The 22315-nt window shown below is 44.2% G+C and overlaps 1 protein-coding gene across 2 annotated transcripts in view; it reads right to left on the bottom strand.

Moving 5' to 3' along the window:
- Dnah14 (dynein, axonemal, heavy chain 14) overlaps positions 1-22315 on the bottom strand; it is a 238340-nt gene that overhangs the window by 74196 nt on the left and 141829 nt on the right. For both annotated transcript variants that reach the window (NM_001377039.1, XM_017314066.2), the window contains 7 exons: positions 21802-21969; positions 20469-20639; positions 15184-15351; positions 14236-14328; positions 5767-5964; positions 4462-4623; positions 1628-1816 (listed from right to left, as the gene is read on the bottom strand). In NM_001377039.1, coding sequence (NP_001363968.1) covers positions 1628-1816; positions 4462-4623; positions 5767-5964; positions 14236-14328; positions 15184-15351; positions 20469-20639; positions 21802-21969 — 1149 coding nt within the window. The remainder of the gene's footprint in view (positions 1-1627; positions 1817-4461; positions 4624-5766; positions 5965-14235; positions 14329-15183; positions 15352-20468; positions 20640-21801; positions 21970-22315) is intronic.

Genomic DNA, 22315 nt, shown 5'->3' with positions numbered 1-22315 from the left:
GGCCATGGAGGGGAACTGCCTACTGGCTTGCTCAACCGGCTTTCTTATAGAAGCCAGGACCACCAGCCCAGGGATGGCACCGTCCACAGTGGGACTTGCCTACACCAGCATTTTCTGAGTTGACATTTCTTCCTTTCAGATAAAGCAAGCTTGCGATTAACAAAAGCATAACACTCTAGCAAGTTTAGTCTGGTAAAGGTTCCAAATTTACCAGCCCAGGGTACAAAGAATCCCCACTGTGCTTAGAATGCAGAGCATTCAGGCTATGATTTGTTGCCAGTCTCTAACACCAAGCCCCACTGGCTTCTGGTCACTTTTAACAGTGCTGCAGCCTCTTGGAGGCTCTTCCCCTTCCCCGCCCTTCTCTGTCTCTGCTTTCCTTGGATGCTTGGGCCTATAAAGATACAAGCCCGTTCAAAGGCCAGCAGGGGGTCTCTGGCCTTTAGGCACACACAACGCCCTTTGTCAGCATCTTTAACCCTCTCAGTCAGCTAGGCCATATAGCATTTTTAGTTTAAGGCCCTTAGAACAGACAAGGTATGAGATGAGGCTGAGAGGAGCAGGTGCACGCTCTACACCCATCTCTCTCTTTCTATGACATCGTCAAAGAGCACATTTAATCACTAAGATCACCAAATGAAAGACACGGGAGGCCGCAGAATTCTTACCAAACAGTCTGCTGTGTAAAAGGGGAGCCAGGGAGACCCCTAAAGGCCCCTTAACAGTGCAGGCTTCGTCAGCCCACTTGGTTGCCCACCAGAACTCGAGGATAAGACCCACCACTGAAGATGCCACACACCGTGCTCACAAGACACACACAGACACAAGAATGAAACTGAGGTTGGCAGAGAAGAGGTGAGCAGTCAGAGGTGGGAGGAGGGAAAGAGGGCAGTGGGTGAGAGCCATCAGTATGTCTTATGTGCATGTGTGAAATTGTCAAGAAAGTTTGTTTTTGTTATTTGAGGCAGGGTGTCTCTGTGTAGCCCTGGTTGTCCTGGAACTCGCTTTGTAGACCAGGCTGGCCTCGAACTCAGAGATCCACCTGCCTCTGCCTCCCGAGTGCTGGGATTAAAGGTGTGTGCCACCACTGCCTAGCAAGTTATTTTTTATGTATATGGGTGTTTTGCCTACATATATGTCTATGTACCATGTGTGTGCAGTATCCACAGAAGCCAGAAGACACTGGATTCTCTGGCTTCATCTGGAGTTACAGATGGTTGTGAGCATCTACATGGGTGCTGGGACTCAAACCCAGGTACTCTGCAAGAGCAGCCCATGCTTTTAACCACTGAGTCACCTCACTAGCACTAGTTGCCAAAAACAATTTTAAAAAGAAATACTCAGAAGAAGTAGCTCAGAAAGGAGCTACTGTACAAAATGGTAACAGAGGTGACCTTGCCTTGAGCAAGGTGGGGTAGGAGGCAGGACAAACATGGATCTTGTGAAGAGTTAGGATGAAAAGCAAGTATCACACAGCCTGGCTCAGAGACCCCTCTGCTCGATCCCCCCCCTTCTGACTGTCCCCCATACTGCCTCCCCTCCCCTGCCCTGGCCTCGGCTGCTCAGGCACAGTTTGCCTGCCGTATGTAAGCATAAACCACAGCCTTTACTTGCTCTAGCTGCTCACCTCTTTGTCCTCTACTTTCAGCTTTTCTTTTAGATAGGAACTGGCCACAACAAGGAGGGCCTCATCGGGCCACCGCTGGAACCAGTCGATGGTGCAGGAACTGATCATGGAGGGGTAAACGCGACAGTTATGGCGGAAGTTAGGTCCCGTAGCACTTATCATACAGATATGCAGATTTTTAGATACTCTCTGAAATTGAGGAACATACGTGCTGTTAAAATGTAATTCCCTACTTTGAGAGAGATACTATATTGGAAATTCCATTTAAAGCTTGTCTCGGCTGTTTCCTAAATGGATATACTCTCAAGAGACTGAGTGTGTGCTGTCTGCCACCAGCAGGGCTCTTCCAGGGCGCAGGGACCCACAGAGCCCTTCTGCCCTATTTGACTATGGCTGCTATGTTTGGATGGTGGGCCCAACACCAACTCGTGTGTGTGTGTGTGTGTGTGTGTGTGTGTGTGTGTGTGTGTGAGAGAGAGAGAGAGAGAGAGAGAGAGAGAGATTGAGATGAGTCTACTGCTTAACTTTCCCTGAGGTGGTATGCCTTTAGTAACTTACAGAAACTCAGAGTATGAAAGCAGTCAGACTAGAGCTGAAGAGGGGAAGGAGAGATGGTAGTCAGAGTATCTTAGTGCTGACAGGTTATGACAAGGCAATGGGAGCTGATGTGTAGGTCTTAGGCTAACCACCAGTTTCTTTTTTCTTTCTTTCTATGATTAAGATAACTATTAATTTCATTCAAAACTAGATTTGGCAGCATGCCGCTTTGCATGTTGGGCAAGTCTCTCAGTGCCAGGAGCAATCCAATGTCCTGGCATGAAAGTACAGACACTAAACTGGTGCTGAAATCTGCCTGTGAGACTCAATTGATCGTAAGATTCCACTCAGTGGCTGTGGCCGAGTCCTTGGCAGGACTGGCGGCAGGACACAGATCCCTTTCCTTCTGTTTCCATGGGCCACTTGACAACAATACACAGAGCTAGTGTGGTCTCAGCAGACAGCACACTTCCGTTAGCTCAGAGTCCAACAGGTAGAAACCATTGACATCTCTGGGTAACAAGCAACTGTTTGCCACGGAAGTATGGTAAAGCTGAAAACCAGAAGGGCTGTAGGGCTTCCAGGTATCTACTCATCTTGTTTGTCTCCATCACCTGGATTCTAGCTCTGGGATCTAAAAATGGATGCTCTTTTTAAACTCACTGAATGAACTGAAGGAATTACATATGACTTGAAGATCATGTACAGGATTATAAATATAAATTTACCATGACTGTGGGGCAATAGGCTATGCACAGACAGTCTGGTCTCCAGTCGAGCTGAGGTGTGGAACCCAGGGACCTGGTGGTGATAATTCACCTACATGGGATGGCAGGCATTCCCTCATGTCTCCTGGAACCCTGGCTCCTGTCAAAGTTACCACCCCCACAGCCTCCAAAGGAGAAACATGGCTTTTAGTCATGTACACAATGTCCCAAGCTTCTGACCCTCAGGCTAGATTCCTTCCAGTTACCTAGCAACAACAAGATAACAACCCACCATAAGAGGGGCTGCTTGGAATTCAACAGGTGGATACTTCATTCCTCCTTAGAATAGGGAACAAAATACCCATGAAAAGTGTTACAGAGACAAAGTTTGGAGCTAAGATGAAAGGATGGACTATCCAGAGACTATAATCAGCCATCCCATAATCAGCCACCAAACCCAGACACTATTGCATATGCCAGAAAGATTTTGCTGAAGGGACTCTGGTATAGCTGTCTCTTGTGAGGCTATGCCAGTGCCTGGCAAATACAGAAGTGGATGCTCACAGTCATCTATAAGATGGAACACAGGGCCCCCAATGGAGAAGCTAGAGAAAGCACACAAGGAGCTGAAGGGGTTTGCAACCCTATAGGTAGAACAACAATATGAACTAACCAGTACCCCCCAGAGTTCGTGTCTCTAGCTGCATATGCAGCAGAAGATGGCCTAGTTGGCCATCACTGGGAAGAGAGGCCCCTTGGTCTTGCAAACTTTATATGCCCCAGTACAGGGGAATGCCAGGGTCAAGAAGTGTGAGTGGGTGGGTAGGGGAGCAGGGCAGGGGGAGGGTATAGGGAACTTCTGGGATAGCATTTGAAATGTAAATAAAGAAAATATTTAATAATAAAAAAAGAGGGGCTGCTTGGCCCCACCTTACTCTCTCCTCTCCTCATCCTCTCACTCTCTTACTCTCTCCCCTTTCACTCTCTTACTCTCTCCCCTTTCACTCTCTTACTCTCTCCCTTTCCTCTCTCTCTCTAACCTCTTACTCTAGCCTTTCCTCTCTCTCTTCTTCTCCCCCTTCTCTCCTCTTGGCCATGGCCGTTTTCTCTCTCTTTTACCTTCTCTCTTTGCCCCTGCCTTTCTACAATAAAACTCTAAAACCATAGACTGTCTCTGTTCATCAAGGCCCACTGTGCTTGGACAATGAGACAGGCTTTCCTCTAATGAGCCACTTCTAATCTCCCGATGGAAGGGCCTTCCTGTGCTCCAGTCAAGGCCTGGACTAAGGACTCTCGCCTGCGTGGGAACCTCTCTCCCTCTGCCCTCTCTCCCATAACTCTGGGGCCGAGGGTGTCACCCCGGGGACCTTGGTATCAGGGGCTGCCCCTTGTCCAGCCCCCGTCCAGTGGGATCAGTGGCTTAGATGCCCACCCGGAGCCAAGTGGAAAGCATCAGGCAGACCTCCCAAGTCTGCCTGACCAGAGCATAGGAGCTCTGGCTGGATGTGGGCTCTTTCCCTTCCCCTCTTCCCCTACACCCCCCTTTGCTGACACATGACAACTTGATAAAATCAAGACACAAAACAGTACCCTTTGGAATAATGAGAGTAAATATTTTCTATCTTCTATGCAAGTCAACTGCTCGGCAAATGTTCCGACTCTCATAACGATCGAATCCAGCTCCTCATTTTCAAACATGTTAGAAATCTTTCCTGCATTGATAATGTAGTTCAAATCTTCCAGAAATGACACCTTCAGGGAAACATACATTAACCAGGAGTGAATAAATCATACACTCTATGTTAAACAGATCAAGAAAGTAACCAATACTACTTAGGATTAAAAGAAACCAAACAAACCTGACATCTTAATCCAAACTCACCGGAATAAGCTTCATCCGCCCACCCATCAATTCAAACATGTCAGGGAGACATATACTTGGTACCCAGTGGATACCATGCACCCGGGTACATGGCAGCGGAGCAGTCAGGGACCTTTTTTCAAGCAATTAAAAGAAACCTTAATATGCCCACATCTGCTTCTGACCAGAGGAAAAGCAAGAAATCGCTTGTTGGAGGTATTATTTTAATTTAAACTAGTCTCTTTCTTTCTCTTCCTTTCTCTCCACTAACTTTTATCTCAGCCTTTGGCCTGAGACGGTTTTCCAGAAAACCATCGATGACATTGGGATGGTAGGCACCGTGCATGGTAGAAACAGCATCTCTTGCAACTAGAAAGAAAGGCTGTTTGTTGTTAAGCCTCAAGCAGATCAGTAGGGCAGAATGTTCAGATGTGGGGAAGGAAGAAAACACAGAAAAGGCAGACCATTTAGACTAGTAAATAGAGAGCTGGAATTAGGAGAAAAAGCAGGACAGGATTTTAAATAATATTTGTAAGTGTATTTTGTCAGAATACAAGTCACATACAACATCCCTGGACACAATCTGTGCAGAGTAGAGGGGCAGTTTTTGCTTGCAAGTAAACAACAATCATGTAAGGAAAACTCCGATGGTGATGGATAAAGGAGAGGAAAGCCAGGTACCCTAAGCTGCTCCAGCAGCATAGATTACACACACATCTGTGGAGCAGAGGACAGAAGGAGTTCTGATATGAGGTGCTTGGTTTTGCTACAAGGAGTAATTAGTTCTAATCGGTTGATTAAGATGGAAATGACAAAGATGGGAAAGACTTGTGCTGTTTGTCTACTCAGAATGGCAGTGTGACTGCAGACACTGCCTGTGGGCTCTGACAGGATGAGCAGAGAAAATCTAGAGGGCTGAAGTGGTGAGTGAGCAGGAGAACACACACAAATATGAACCCTCTGGGGCGGGGGTGGGGCACCAGCACCAGCATCACCTCCATCAAATAATGGAGGCATGGGGGGCATGTACGTACGTGCTCTTCTTGTAAGTTGGTCACCATGACAACCGTGGGGGTCTCTTCCAAGCCTGTTTGAATAAACACCTTTTTAAACATTTCTTTGAACTCTGAGATGGCGTAGTTGTGAGAGATAGGCACTTTGCATACTTTGTATTCTGCCAAGTAGCAGGCTATGGTTGCATATGTTTCCTTCCCGCAGCCGTCAATTCCCAGCTTGACAAGAGAAAGAGGTAAACGCTTGATTCATGTGTCCTGGCCTTCGGAATTTAGGTCAGTGCAACACTACTTGTTTGACAAGGACAAGGCTCTAAGTTCCATTCCCAGGGCACACAAATAAACACCCACAAAAACAAAGGAAGCAATTCCTATATACATTTTGGGAATTGATTAATAAGTGTTAGTATAAGTAATAATATAATAAAAACAAATAATAAAAATATAGAGTATTTTGATAGGAATATTCACAGTCAGCATATTTCAGGCTATAAGACAACTATCTACATTTGATACCTTATTTTAAAATATATGAAATTTTATTGTACTTATAACCTGGAAAATAGCACGAATTGACTCATAAACCACTAGTGTGTCATTATCCATATCTGATGCTTCGTCCATAAGACACTAGAAAGGTGTTTCTTTTCGGCAATAATGGTCTTCAGCAACGATGAAGTTACCTTGCACATACATCTGTGAACACTGAGCTGAGGACATAGTGTGATGCCTGCTTTTCTGACGTGCACCAAGCCATGGGCTGATCCCCCACAGCACACAAAATAGGGCAAGGTGGCATACTCCTGTGAACCCAGAACTTGAGAGGTAGAGGAAGGAGGATCATAAGTTCAATGTCGACTGAGGCTACAAAGGGTGTTCAAGGCCTGGGATATGTAAGAAAGACACTGTCTTAAAAAGATCAAAATTGCAAACATCAAGGTTCAGTCTTTAGCTGTGAAGCCCTGTGGTTTTGACACATATATAGTAGAGTGAATTAATGATTCACATGCAATTCCCTCTTTAGCAAGTGCTTGGCAACCAACCATTGATCCCTAACATCCCTATGGTTCTGTCCCCCGACCCGAAACCTCTGAAATGCCAGGGGCCAGTCAGTCCTGGCAACGGCCAGGTCCTGAGAGGAGCTAAGGAGTCAGTGATGGATGGGCACTGAGTGAGGGAACCTTGTTATCCTGCCTGCCTGGCAGTCAGAGTGCTTCTTTATTTATACAGAACTCTGCAGGCAGGGATAGATTCATGTTCCAAAACACAGATGGTATCATTTCCTGGTCACGTGCTTTAGCTTCCCCTTGGTCATAAGTTTAGTCATCACTGATAAACATGGCAGACAGAGTTATGTTTGCATCATCTTCCCTCATCAGCCCCATAACCCAAGACTCTTGTGGTCTTAAGGGCACTAGACAGAGAGAAAATCTTCAAGCCAGCCTGGACAGATCGCCATGTCCCAAGCAAGGGAATTATCAGCTTTTAATGGTTAGAGAGCTAATTGCCATTAGGCCCACGAAAAGTCTTCAGGCTAAGGCTGCTGCAGTTATTTTTAATTTCTGCCATAGTATAATGTTTATATTTTATAATCTCTGAAGGATTTATTTATATGTCTAATATTGGTGTTCTTTTGCTCCTCGGTCATACACCGCAGTGACCGCACATGAGCTAACTTTTCTAAAAAGGGAGGTCTTAGGACTTTGTTCTTTTCTCATTTCTCTGCAAGTTTAAACCCTTGTGTAGGGCAGAGGTGACTCCAGCCAGTCTAAGTTTGCCGCTTTATTTTTCCTTGAGGGGCCATGTCATCTGAGGCCCCCAGTCTTATATGCCACACAATTGCCCGAGTGTCTATCAAAAGGAGGCTTGTGACATGACCTGTTGCCGACTTCGCTAGCCCAGCAAACCCTGTTTACCTTTCTAAGTTGACTTTGCTCTGACTATCTTCTCCCTGAGTAAATCCAGGGAGTGGTGGATATCCCAAGAATATCTTGAAGTCAGAGCCTCATAAGGAGATCTCTGGTGTCTCCGAGTCGTAACCTCCAGGGTGAGAAGAAGACCTTCAAGTAAGGCCAGATGAGGATATCTCCTTAAAAGTGGGAGGGGTGGTATGCTCAGGACTTTCCTGAGAAATCCTAGAAGCAGTACTCCTGGGAGAAGGTGTAAAGGACTCAAGAAAAATTTCTATCAATCTAGTATCCCAAGTTGTACAAATATTAAGATACCCCAGGCAGGCAACACGTGGTGATCAAGACCAGAAGTGGAAGGCTGCTCCCATTCGATATGGCCGTGCAACTGAGTTAGGATGGAACTGGAACGATGTAAGTTTATCCTTTCCCACGTGACCTTATCTCTCACCGCTTCATGGCTTGTGTGTTGGAGCGGTTGGGTGGGTGTTGGTGTGTGTTCATGGCTGCATGTGAGTGGACAGGCTCCTATGCTTGCATGTGGAGGCCATGAGTCCATCCCAGGTCTTCTTCAGGAGCCATGTACCTTCACTTTTTAAACATCGGATATTTATTTATTTACATTTCAAATGTTACCCTCTTCCCAGTTTCCCCTCTGCAAACCTCTGACCCCTTCCCTTCCCCCTGCTTCTCTGAGGGTGCTCCCCCACCCACCCACTCCTGCCTCACTGCCCTAACATTTCTTTACCCGGGGACATCGAGCCATCACAGGACCAAGGGCCTCCCCTCCCACTGATGCCAGAGAAGGCCCCTTCAGCTCCTTCAGTCCTTCCCCTAATTCCTCCACTGGGCTCCCTGTGCTCAGTCCAATGGTTATCTGCAAGCATCCTCATCTGTCTTGGTCAGGATCTGGCAGAGCCTCTCAGGAGACAGCTGTGTCAGGCTCCTGTCAGCAAGCACTTGTGGCAGTAGCAATAGTGACTGGGTTTGGTGTCTGCATGTGGGATGGATCCCCAGGTGGGGCAGTCTCTGGATGGCCTTTCCTTCAGTATTTGTTTCACACTTTGTCCTTGTTTTTCCTCTAGACAGGAGCAATTCTGGGTTAAAATGTTGGAGATGGGTGGGTGGCCTTATCCCTCAACCAGGGGGGCCATGCCTAACCTCTGGATATGGTCTTGACAGGTTCTCCCTCCCCTGTGTGGGGTATTTCAGCTAATGTCATCCCCATGGGGTCCTGGAAGGCTCTTGCTTTCCTGGTATCTGGGACTTTTCTGGTTGCTACCCCCAGTTCCCCATTCCCCATTGATACACACCCTGATAAATTTCCTGACCCTCCTCCATCTCCTCCCATACCTGATTCTTACCCTCTTTTTCCCCTCCCCCTCTTCTCTTCCTCCCAAGTCCCTCCCACCTTCTACTTCCCTTGATTATTTTGCTCCCCTTTCTAAGCATCCACTCTTTGGTCTTCCATCTTCTTGAGCTTCATGTGGTCCGTGAGTTGTACTGTGGGTATTCCATGCTCTTTGCCTAATACCCACTTATCAGTGAATACATACCATGTGTGTGCTTTTGTGACTGAGTTACCTCACTCAGGATGATATTTTCTAGATCCATCTATTTGCCTGTGAGTTTCATGAAGTCATTGTTTTTCATAGCTGAGTAGTATTCCATTGTGCAAATGTACCACATTGTCTGTATCCATTCCTCTGTGGAGGGACATCTAGATTGTTTCATAACTTCTGTTAGTTTCACTGTGGCTGTTTAATTTCTGTTTTCATGATCTGTCCACTGGTGAGAGTGGGGCATTGAAGTCTTCCACTATTATTGTGTAAGGTGTAATGTGTGCTTTGAGCTCTAGTAAAGTTTCATTTATGAATGTGGGTGGCCTTGCATTTGGAGCATAGATGTTCAGAATTGAGAGTTCATCTTGGTACTTTTTTCCTCTGATGAGTCCTCTTCCTTATCTTTTTTTTTTTGATAACGCTTGGTAGAAACGTTATCAAAATATTGATTTTATTCAATATTAGAATGGCTACTCCAGCTTGTTTCTTGTTCCTTGGAAAATTGTTTTCCAGCCTTTTACTCTGAGGCAGTGTCTGTCTTTGTCACTGAGATGCACTTCTTGTATGCAGCAAAATGCTGTGTCCTGTTTACATATCCAGTCTGTTAGTGTATGTCTTTTTTTTGGGAATTGAGTCCATTGATGTTAAGAGATATTAAGGAAAAGTGATTGTTACTTCCTGTTATTTTTGTTGTTAGAGGTGGAATTATGTTTGTGTGGCTATCTTCTTTTGGGTTTGTTGAAAGATTACTTTCTTGGTTTTTTTTCCCCCCTAGGGTGTAGTTTCCTTCATTGTGTTGGCATTTTCTATATATTATCCTTTTAGGGCTGGATTTGTGGAGAGAGATTGTACAAATTTGGTTTTGTTATGGAATATATTGGTTTCTCCATCTATGGAAATTGAGAGTTTTGTCTGAATTGGCATTTGTGTTCTCTTAGGGTCTGTATGACATCTGCCCAGGATCTTCTGGCTTTCATAGAAGAGAAGAAGTCTGGTGCAATTCTGATAGGTCTGCCTTTATGTTACTTGACCTTTTTCCCTTAAACAGTCTTCTTTTGTTTAGTGCATTTGGTGTTTTGGTTATTATGTGACGAGGGGAATTTCTTTTCTGGACGAATCTATTTGAAGTTTTGTAGCCTTCTTTCTTGTATGTTTATGGGCATCTCTTTCTTTAGGTTAGGGAAGTTTTCTTCTATAATTTTGTTGAAGATATTGACTGTTCCTTTAAGTTGGGAATCTTCACTCTCTTCTATTCCTATTATCCTTAGGTTTCTTCTTCTCATTGTGTCCTGGATTTCCTGGATGTTTTGGGTTAGGAGCTTTTTGCATTTTGCATTTTCTTTGACTGTTGTGTCAATGTTTTCTATGGTATCTTCTGCATCTCAGATTCTCTCTTCTATCTCTTGTATTCTGTTGGTGATGCTTGGGTTTATGACTCCTGATCTCTTTCCTAGGTTTTCTATCTCCAGGGTTGTCTCCCTTTGTGATTTCTTTATTGTTTCTATTTCCATATTTTAGATCCTGGATGATTTTGTTCAATTCCTTTACCTGTTTGTTTGTGTTTTCCTGTAATTCTTTAGGGGATTTTTTATGTTTCTTCTTTAAGGGCTTCTACCTGTTTACCTGTATTCTCTTGTATTCCTTCAAAGGAGTTATTTATGTCCTTCTTAAAGTCCTCTATCATCATCATGAGATGTGATTTTTCAATTAGAGTATTGCTTTTCTCTGTGTTAGGGTATCCAGGGCTTGCTGTGCTGGGTGAGCTGGGTTCTGATGATGCCAATTAGCCTTGGTTTCTCTTGCTTATGTTCTTGCCCTTGTTTCTAGCCATCTGGTTATCTCTGGTGTTAGCTGGTCCTGCTGACTCTGTGGCTTATCCTTCCTGTAAACCTGTATGTCAGTACTCCTTGGAGATCAGTTGTCTCTGGGAGGAATTTGAGTATGGAGAGCTGTGGCACAGGGTCAGCTCCAGGTTGCAGACAGAAACCAGAAGGATCCTGTCCCTGGCTGTTCCTTAGTTCCTATGACCTAATGGCTCTGGGAGGGTCCCTCTTGGGCCAGGAATTTTAGCAGAAGTGGTGATCTCACCTGTGCTCTCAGGTGTGTGAGCACTCTAGGGAGACCAGCTCTCTTCTGACAGGATGTGTGTATGGAGAGCTGTGGCACAGGGTCAGCTCCAGGCACAGACGGACTCCACTTCATTTTTGAGACAGGTTCTTTTACTGGGAACTGGCAATTGCTGATCTAGTCAGCAAGCCAGCGTTCAGTGTTTTACACAGGTGCTGGTGATCAAATTCTTTATGCTTCTGCAGCACACGGTTTAGTGACACAGCCATGGTCCAGTCTCAGCTTACTTATTTTATCTCTGAACAATATTCTACAGTACAAGTTATCACATGCTTGTTGTGGTTCATCTTGGTAACTTTTAGGCTTTGGCCATTATGAGTAAAGTCGTTTTATCATTCATGGGCAAGATTGTGTGTGGCTATAAAATTTCTAGTATAGAGGAGCATGCTTGCGGGATCATATATCCAGGCTATGTTTAGCTTTGTAAGACATTGCCAAGCCATCTCTCAAAAGTAACTGTGCCACGTGCATCCCTACCAACAGAAAGTTCTGGTGTCTGTCTCCCCCTGGCGATTGCTGCGACTGCTCCTTAGGATTCTGGTTCACTTCATGCTCAGGTGCTGCTATTACCACAGGTTGGTTTCCTCCATGTGAAAGGATTCTGAGGATGTTTTCTTGAGGTCCTGTGAAGCATCTGCTCATTTTCAACTGGGCTGTTGGCCCTTGTGACTTTCTTCAAGTAAGATTAGGTAGAATTATGAATAAAAACACTTGCATATATGTGTGTGTGTGTGTGTGTGTGTGTATTTTTTCCATTCTGACTCTGCCCTCTATCTATTTCCCAACTCTCCGGCATGCTGTTTAGCCTCTTCTGAGTCTAGAATCATAAGCTGAATAAGTCTAGGTAGCTTTATGTTTCCCAGACACAAATATTTTGCTATAGCCACTCAAAATGGACTAGAGTCTTTGTCTAGCCTTGGTATTGGTATTGCTAGACAGAAAGAGAAGTTGGAGATTAGTCCCTCTATTTTCTCAAAGAGTCTGTGAAATGTTGGAATAAACTCTTCCTTAAACAGTTGTTAGAATTCCCCAGTGAAGCTGTTGGACTTTGAGATTTTCTTGCGGGAAGTTTCAGAATTTTTAGCTAGATTCCTTTATTTGTGACCTTAGAACCACTAAGACTTTCAAGTTCTTCAATTTTTCTTAGTGTCTGTGAGAATTCTCAACTTGGCAAGACCTAGAATCGTCTGGGAGACAGGCCTCTGGGCAAGCTTGTGAGGGAATTCTCTTGGTTACATGAATTGATAAAGAAAACTCATCTGGCTGAGATTCTGGCCTGTGTGTGGAGAAAGGAAACGGAGCGGTGAGCATCACCCTCTTCTTCTGAGTGTGGATGTCCTGTGACCTGCTGCTTCAGGCTCCTGCTGCCTTGAAATCCCTGCTGGGATGAGGATGAACTGTCTCTGCACTGCAAGCCCTCTAAGTAGGAAAACTCCCGTTCCTGTAAACGATCTAACTGACTATTTGCGGAGGACCCCTTACCGCTGTAACGGCAGGACTGACCTGACTACTGGTTTTAATAACACGAGTCTCACCTCACGGCACTGAGACTCTGAAGATTTTCTTGATCCTCTAGAGAACCAACTTTCAGGTTTATTAAAATCCTCACTTGTTTTTCTGTTGCTTCTTTTCTACTCCATTAAACATCATCATCATCGTTATTATTACTTGCCTTGGGTTTGATTACCTTTTGTTTTTGTAGTTTCCTTTTTGTAGTCTAGGCTATTGGTTTGAAGTTTCTTCTTCTTAAGTATAAGCATTTAGACGTATAGATTTCCTATGGATATTCCTTTAGACATTTATTGTAATTGCTTTCTTTTTTCCAAGGTATTTTCTAATTTGCCGATTTTCAAAATTTATCAGATCTACAGTCACCTTGGAGACAAATGCCAGGGCATGTGTGAGGATTTCTAGATCAGGCTAATTGATTTGAGAAGACCGACCATGGTGGGTGTCACCAACCCTCAGGCTAGAGTCCCAGGCCACACAGATGGAAAGCCTCATGCAATGCCACGCTTAGAAGGGACACAATGTCAAGACAACAGCTGAGTGGGGGACAGATTTACTTTTTACTGTGTTACAGATAACATGTTCATGTGCCAATTTTTTTTTCTACTTTCTCATTGCAAACTTTCCTTTTAATTTTGTCATTAATGTCTTTTTAAGAAAGATTGGTTAAGTAAAAATCTAGTTGTTCTGCATGAGAGATAAAGTCCTTTTAAAAAAAAGTTATAAATAAAATATAAATAAATGGTACCCATAAATAACAAATTAATGTGTTTATATAATTGGCTAAATATTATGGATTAAAATTGTTTTATTACATTTATTGTATGTGTGTGTTTATGCACATACACACATGAGTATAGAGGTTCACAGGAGTAAGTTTTCCTTCTCCCATGTGAGTCCTCAGATCACACGCACATTATATGCTTGCTGGATTAATAGTGTGGATTTTATTTAGCTTTTCAAAACCTTTTCTCTCTTCTAAGTCTTTGGAAGTTTAAATTAGCTGTCTCAAATTCTCTTAAGAGACAGATCTTTGTGCAATGGTTCTTATTTCTAAATCAATATCCAAGTTGATGTACTATTTTTGAAGTCAGGATCCACCTGTGTAGATAGCAGATTAACGCTAGGATGCACATGTGGTGGGGAGCACATCTGTTTTCGTCATATCAAGGGCCTTTCTCCAAACACATAACATGTCCATGTGCCAACTTTTTTTTTTGCAAACAATGAAGACTAAGATCCTGCTCTATGACTCTGTTATTATTATTATTATTAGGAATTTTCATAATTTACAGAAGAATACAGCTTCTGTATGCTGATTTTACTGGACTTTCTGAATTATCATTTTGCAACCTTAAAAACATTTGAATTACTTAAATTCCTACCAGTAACATGTGACTCCCTGACTGTCGAAGGGCTCTGGTAGTTCTTGTAATATGATCTATAGCTTCCTTGAAGAATACAACTGAATGAGACATCTGGCAAAAGAAATATAGCAAATAAACAAATTACAGGTGTAGAAAAGTCAGACGTGCACTAAGGTTTTACATATAAGGAAATGGGAATGGGAGCAACTCTTTTTAGTAGCATGACAACCTAGAGCCAGCTAACAGTTTCCATCAACATTTAGAGAAAACACATTTTTTTTTCATGAGACATCACTCATCCCTTGGCTAATATTCTGGTGAGCAGACTTGGGATTGAAGGAACAGGATGAAGAGCAGGGGAGTGGGTTCCAGGTTGCTCTTCTGTTGCTCCGAGTTGACATCAGATGGGGAGATGACACCCAGGAAATTGCTTGGGGTATCTGATTTGACAGGCACCTCTGTGTCTGAGTATCTCTGCTCATTACAGCAGTGAAAGAAGAAGAGAGCCACAGCCATCGTGTGTCTCTTACTCTGAACCCTGTTCATATGCTCTCTTGTATTCTTTTTTTTTTTTTTAATGGTTTTTCAAGACAGGGTTTCTTTGTATAGCCCTGGTTGTCCTGGAACTCACTTTGTAGACCAGACTGGCCTTGAACTCAGAAATCCACCTGCCTCTGCCTCCCAAGTGCTGGGAGCGCCTGGTGCTCTCTTGAATTCTTAACTCCTTTAACTCCATACAGTTCCCTACAGCCTGTCCTTGGAGTCAGATGCTACTGAGACAAAGAATAGCTAGGAGTGCAAAGAACGTACTTCCAATGTTTCCCCTTTGAAACCGGAGAAAATGTTCTCCCTTCCCCACCTCAGATATGCACACTTTAAAATTTGTGTTCTGTATTTATACATGTACACACATGTGGGCATATGCATGTTTAACATTCTTCAGGCTTTCATGGGATGTGTCTTTACCTCCAGAGATGATGAACTCAACTTCTGTTGGAATTTGGTAAGGATGCTCAAAAGTTCATTGTAGTTATCGGTGTTCTGGTAGACCCTTTTCCGGTGAGGCTTGTTTATATCCATGAAGTCCACAAATAGGACTGGCTTGTTCATCAGTCTCTCGTGACTCCAGTAAATCTATTGTGAAACAAGAATTCAATGAGTATTCAATCACTATTCCAATTCCATTGTCTTTACATTGAAATCCCATCTTTTACTAAGACCACAGTCTATCTGTCATAGAAGCTTCTGGTGGCGCAACCTCAGATTCAGGCTCGTAACCTATTTGTGTGTGTGTGTGTGTGTGTGTGTGTGTGTGTGTGTGTGTGCTTGTGTGTGTTCCTTTGAGCAGACACACTTGTAACCCCCTCCTCAAAATAGCATTAAAAAATGCTTCTAATAAAATACACCGTTACAAAGGAAGCCAAGAATATTGAGATAGAGTTGTGCCCATGAACTGTCCTCAGAGTTCAGAACTTGGGCAGAGGGTGCTGTGGTTGGAGTCCGGTGCCCTGCAGCTCCACTGGCAATCTGGGAGGATGACTCTCCCTCATTGGCTGTCAGCGACCACCCCAGGCTGTGGCTTTGCACAGCTGCCTTCCTCTTTGCATGCTTTTGGCTCTCTTTCATACCAAGGTGACAAACTCTCTCCTATTTGAGCCTCATCATTGTCCTTTTCTCTAAAACCAGCCAAAATAGACGATTCTTTCCTCACTCATTCACTGCATGGCTGTATACAGTGGTTGGCAGACCACCAACATGCTCTCCTGTGGCTTCGAGTTTAAGGTGGCCATGGGCAGCCTCCACCTATTCCAGTACTCCTTAGCATGTGCCTTGCTTGCTGTCTAGACCTGGATGTTCCTGATGACATTCAGGAGTCACTTGCTTAATCACTAATGGCTAAGAGGCTATATGACACCAGACGTCCTGTGTTTGAGTGATGATGTCACTTGACCAGCTGGTAACTGTGTGTAACCTTACTTACGGTGCTCTACACTGTTGGTCAAGTGAGGATAATAACCATCACAGAGGTGTTATGAACGAATATTAAAGAAGGATGGACGCATCAAGCTCTTGAGTCAGAACCTCGTGCATTGAGCCCCCTGTTTAATTAGAGTCATATTTCACTTTCCTAGAAAGGCAACCGAGTGATGCTCATGGCAATAATTCATGTCCTTGTGTTCATGAGGACAGTTTGATGTGGTCTTTAATTTGGGGAATACCGGCTGCCTCTGCCACCCACGGGCTGAGGGCTGCTAAGGGAAATCTGGTTCCCATGAACTCGTTCCCTCATCAAGCACTGCCTTTGTATCTGCTCCTCACTGTTGTGAGATGTGAAAGCAGACTTGTGTGTGGCGCTTACAGGACAGTCAGGAGTCCTTCCAGGGTGGGAGTAATGAGCTTTCTTCTGATTTTCATTTTGTTAGTCTGTCTATCCCTTCACCCATTCTTTTTAAAACAAAACATTCTTATTACATGTGGGGGGGGGCACATGTGACAGCGGATGACTTGTTGGGGGCGGGTTTCTCTCCTTCCACCTTTACGTGGTGGTTCTGGGGCTAGAACTCAGGTTGTCAAGTTTGCAGGACAAACACTCACCTGCTGAGCCGGCTGGTCAGCCCCATGCCTTCCTTCCTTCTTTACTTGTTCAACCTAGATATATTTGTTGAATGCTTATATTAAACTGAATTCTAGAGATTTATCAAGAAATAAATCAGTGATTCTGTCCTCATGAAGCATGTAGACTGGAAAGAGCTAAGACAGGTCTGTGATAGGAAAGTCCAGCAGTCTTACAACATACAAAGAAGAATCTAGAAGGAAGCTGGCACTGGCCAGAAAAGGTTACCAAAATGTCAAAAGTATGTGCTGAGTTTAAAAACTGATCCACATTGTAAATTGACAAATTATAGTTTCATATATGTAGGGAATACAGTATCTTTATAATGTGAGATAATAACTAAATATGCATCAGTGTGTCCAACAGTTCTCACAGAGTTCTCCAACCTGTGTAAGAGAGGCACCATTGTCCCGTTCTTCCTATGCCCACCTTCCCTGCTTCTAAGTGGTGGACCTCTTTAGACTTTGATCACAGTGGGACTGGTTTTTTTGAGTCTGCATTATCTCACTTAGTGTGATGTCCACAACCTGAGTCTTGAAAATGGCCATGGCCAGGGATGAGCCACGGGAGGGGACATGCAGCTGTGAAGGCGGAGGTGGTAGAGAATATGCTGTATTCTGGTTGGAATACAGGGGGGGTGTGCTCAGATTTCTGGCATACATGCAGGCATGGGCACTAAGGCCAACACAAGGGCATCTTGATGGTGGAGAGGGTGTGATGAACTCTGATGAGGAATGGCTTCCAGCATGTTGAATATTTCACAGTCCCAGGGTAGCATGATGCAGGGTTAGAAGGCTAAACCTAAAGACTTAAATGTCTCTCTTGAGGTTCATGTTATTTTCACCAAATTCCTTATCTGTATTTAAGATGTAAGGGGGATAGAGAGATGGCTCAGTGGTTAAGAACACTGGCAGCTCTTCTGAGATCCTGGGTTCAATTCTCAGCACCTACATGGGTGTGTGTGTGTGTGTGTGTGTCTCAAATCTGTCTATAACTATTGCTTTATAGGATCTGATGCCCTCTTGTGGCGTACAGGCATATATATATAGATGACACCCATATACATTTAATAAATAAATTATAGATGTAAGAGTATTTTTTTCAGTATCATAATAGCTTAGGTGTATCACTATGCATTAGAAACAATTCTAAGCCGGGCGTGGTGGCGCACGCCTTTAATCCCAGTACTTGGGAGGCAGAGGCAGGCAGATTTCTGAGTTCAAGGCCAGCCTAGTCTACAAAGTGAGTTCCAGGACAGCCAGGGCTACAGAGAGAAACCCTGTCTCGAAAAACCAAAAAAAGAAAGAAAGAAAGAAAGAAAGAAAGAAAGAAAGAAAGAAAGAGAGAAAGAATTCTAAATTATCTTTACCAACCCTACATCTGACAGAGGGCTAATAGCCAAAATTTATAAAGAACTCAAGAAGTTAAACATCAGCAACCCAACCAACCCAATTAAAAAATGGGGCACAGAGCTAAAAAGGGAATTCTCAACAGAAGAATCTCAACTGGCTAAGAAGCACTTAAAGAAATATCCAAAGCCCTTAGTCATCAGAGACATGCAAATCAAAACAACTCTGAGATTTCATCTTACACCAGTCAGAATGGCTAAGATCAAACATTCAAGTGACAGCACATGCTGAAATTGTAGTGCATCTACACAATGGAATATTACTTAGCTATTAAAAATAAAGAAGTCATTTATTTTGCAGGCGAATGGATGGATCTTGAGAATATCTTCCTGAGTGAGGTAACCCAGCCCCAAAAGGAAACACATGGTATGTATTCACTTATAAGTGGATATTAGTCATAAAATACAAGATACCCATGCTACACTCCACAGACCCAAAGAAGCTAAACAAGGTTGAAGGCCCAAGTGAGGGTGCTTGAATCTTACTTAGAAGGAGGAATGAAATAGTTCATGAGCGGCAGATGGAGGACGGAGCTGGGTGGGAGAGGGAATGGGGAGGGGAGCTTTGGGGAGGGGCTTCAGATCATATGTGGGGAGGGACAGGAGGAATGGCCAGAGGGCCATGAGAATGAATGGAAATCTGCAACTGACAGGGGTTGGGAGGTAGGGGGCATCTCCAGACAGAGACCTGGGACTAGGGAGGTGCCCAACAATCAGTAGGGGTGTGTTTAGCTGTGACTCACAGCACTGGGGATATGGGACCTCATTGGAGCAGTAGGGACACCAACCCACCACTTTCAACCCAAAAATTTTCCTGTCTACAAGAAATTCAGGGATGGGGATGGAGCAGAGACTGAGGGAATGGCCACCCAATAACCAGCCCAACTTGAGATCCATCCCATAGGCCAGCACCAACTCCTAACACTATTAATGATGCTCTGTTATGCTTGCAGACAGGAGTCTAGTGTGGCAGTCCTCTGAGAGGCTCCACCCAGCAGCTGACTCAGACAGATGGAGACACCCACAGCCAAACAGTGAATGGAGCTTGGGGATGCTTATGGAAGAATAGGAGAAAGGACTGTGGGCCTAAAGGGGATAAGAACTCCACAGGAAGACCAACAGAGTCAACTAGCCTGGACCCTTGGGGCTCTCAGAGACTGAACTACCAACCAAAGAATATACACAGGCTGGACCTAGGCCTTCCCACACATATGTTGGGGCTATCCTAAAAGCTGTTGCCTGTATGTGGGATATGTTCTATTTCTAGCTGGGCTGCCTTGTCTGGCATCAGTAGGAGAGGATGCGACTATAGTCTCATAGAATGTGCAAAGGTGGGGGGATACCCAGAGGGTGCAGGAGGAGAGGCTGGAGGCAGGTAGGGTTGTGGGAGGGGGTGACCAGGAGGGGGACTGTGAGTAGGTTGTAAAGTGAATAAGTAAAATAATAATATATATAAAAATAATATAAACAGTGAATTTGTTATAGTCTCAGAACTATGAATATACGTGTGCACACTTAAATGTTCATATGCAGACACATATTTACATGTTTGCTTATGTGCATGTTTATATGAGTAGAGCTCTGTGGATGAAGTCTGTGTTCTACAATTCTGTTTTAATATTGTTTAGCTGTACCCTTACCATCCCCCAGCAGACGCACTGCCTGCTGAGCCACAAGACTCCATTTAAGATAGTTGATTATGCTTTTCTCTGTGACCTCGTTTAAAGAGACACCAAGGAGCCAGGCGTGGTGGTGCACGCCTTTAATCCCAGCACTTGGGAGGCAGAGGCAGGCGGATTTCTGAGTTCGAGGCCAGCCTGGTCTACAGAGTGAGTTCCAGCACAGCCAGGGCTACACAGAGAAACCCTGTCTCGAAAAACCAAAAGAGAGAGAGAGAGAGAGAGAGAGAGAGACCAAGGAAGCTAAAAGTCAAGGGGATGGAGAGAGGAGTGTGGGCATCTTCAGTTCTGCAGGCCCTGGAGAGGGAGGAACAGAGCCAAGTCCTGAGAGGCCAGAGTTGTGGACAGAGGAACCAAGACTTGATCGTTTTCCTCATAGTTCAAGCTTTGCTCTCAGACATCTTTAAGAATGGAATTCTTAAAACCAAGTTGCTTTCATTTGTATTAGAGACATACCTGAGGACATTCATAAAATAACACTGTGTGTGTGTGTGTGTGTGTGTGTGTGTGTACACACACAAGATTCCATTTGAGATGTTTTCCAACATACCTGTAGATGATTCTGGAGTTCTGTTGACAGAATCTGGTAGAAAAGGCTTTTCTCGCTTTGATCAGTCAAACGATCATGAAACACGCGGCTGGCTTCGTGAACTAGGAGCAGAGCTGCCATCTCTTTGGAGTTAATTATGTTCTTATCTGCCTGCATCAATCCTAGCAGAAGCTGAGAGACCAAAAGGTAACACATGACCAACATTCGCTAGTGTATGTTACATAATCACATAGACTTTCCAAGGTAAGATTCATTGATTTCTGTAAGTGACAATCTGAATGTTTTTATGGGACAGGTGAGTTAAAGCCACAGAAAATAGCTACAGGACAACTTGATAGTGTCTCAGGAACCTCTGAGAGAGGCTTACCAGGATCAGAAGCCATAGCTGGGTAGATGTTGCCAGCATGGATCACAGGGAGGGACTTTTTATTAAAAGCTTTTGTTTTTTTTTTTTTTTTTGTTTTTTTCTTTGAGACAGGGTCTCACTCTGCAGCTTTGGCTTGCCTGTAGACCAGGCTGATCTCGAACTCTGAGATCTTCCTGCTTCACCCCTGAGTACTGGATTAAAGGAGCTACCACACATGGCTGTGAGGTGCTTTCTAATATTGATGTATTCAACATTTTAAGTTTAGATTAAGAACACCGGTGCAAATCAGGGCCGACCTTCTACAGCAAGGGAAGAAAGATACTATTCAATTCTTTCTTTCTCTCCTCCCCTCCCTCTCTTCCTTTCCTCTCTCCCTCCGTCCTTCCTCCTTTTTTTGTCTTTTTAAGACAAGGTTTCTTCGTGTAGTCTTGGCTGTCCTGAAACTCAACCGATCTCCCTACCTCTGCTTTCCAAGTGCTGGGATCAAAGGCATGTTCCACTAGCATGGCTCCTGGGTAATTGGTTAACTCACAGATGTGCATGAAGTACTTACATAGGTTCACTTCCTTGCAGCCACAGGAAACTCCCCCCAGACAAAGCCAAACCCAATCCCACACCATGACTTGCCATTTTACCCACACTATGACCTTGCCATTTCACCCACACTATGACCTTGTCATTCCCTCTGCCCAGGATCCCAGCTGGTTCTCTCACAGCCTCACTGGGTTTATTAATGGACCCTCTGCTTCACATTATTTGAACAATTCTCTTCAGTGGACATTGTGTGTGGCACACATTGCCACTGTGAATGTCCCTTTTCATACCTTCTGACAATCTGATGTGGGTAGTACATACAGAGAGGGAGGAGGGGAGGGAGGGAGGGAGGGAGACAGAGACTCAATGCAGCAAAATTACATCTCAATTTAAATGTTAAAAATAAGCTAGAGAACTAATTTCACAACAAACCTTAAATATGTCTCTGGGATTAAATATATAGTGGCATTTGGTTGGCGTTGGCAACAGTTTCTTACAGACTTCATAATATATTGCCAGGGAGCAGTGCACAATCTCATCTCTGCATTTCTGAACCTCATTCACGAAGTTATTGATGGAGAAATACATTCCCAAGTGAGCCTTTAAAGAGAGAGTTTCATCTTTAGTTAAACATGTAAATGTAGGCTGTGGCTAATTTTACTAGGACGGTGGCATGAGTGCATGAGTGGGTGTGGGCGCCACAGACGATACCAGAGATCATAGTTTGTCACGTGGCCTACCAGGGATGTAATGTGTAATCTTTGGGGACAATTTGGTGTCCCACCTCTGTGCACACATCAGCTGTGGTACTCTCTCATCTTCTTGCTTGCCAGAGAGGCAAGTGATAGAATGTTACCTCATCTGGATGGCTATACACATGGCCTTTCTTTAGAGAGTCCAGAAGGTCCTCATTGGAAAAATGGCTCAAACTGAAGTACAGGGAAAT

The sequence above is a fragment of the Mus musculus genome, chromosome 1 (genome assembly GCF_000001635.26).
Source record: "Mus musculus strain C57BL/6J chromosome 1, GRCm38.p6 C57BL/6J".
Taxonomy (NCBI): domain Eukaryota; kingdom Metazoa; phylum Chordata; class Mammalia; order Rodentia; family Muridae; genus Mus; species Mus musculus.
This window is presented reverse-complemented; position numbering and strand designations above follow the sequence as displayed.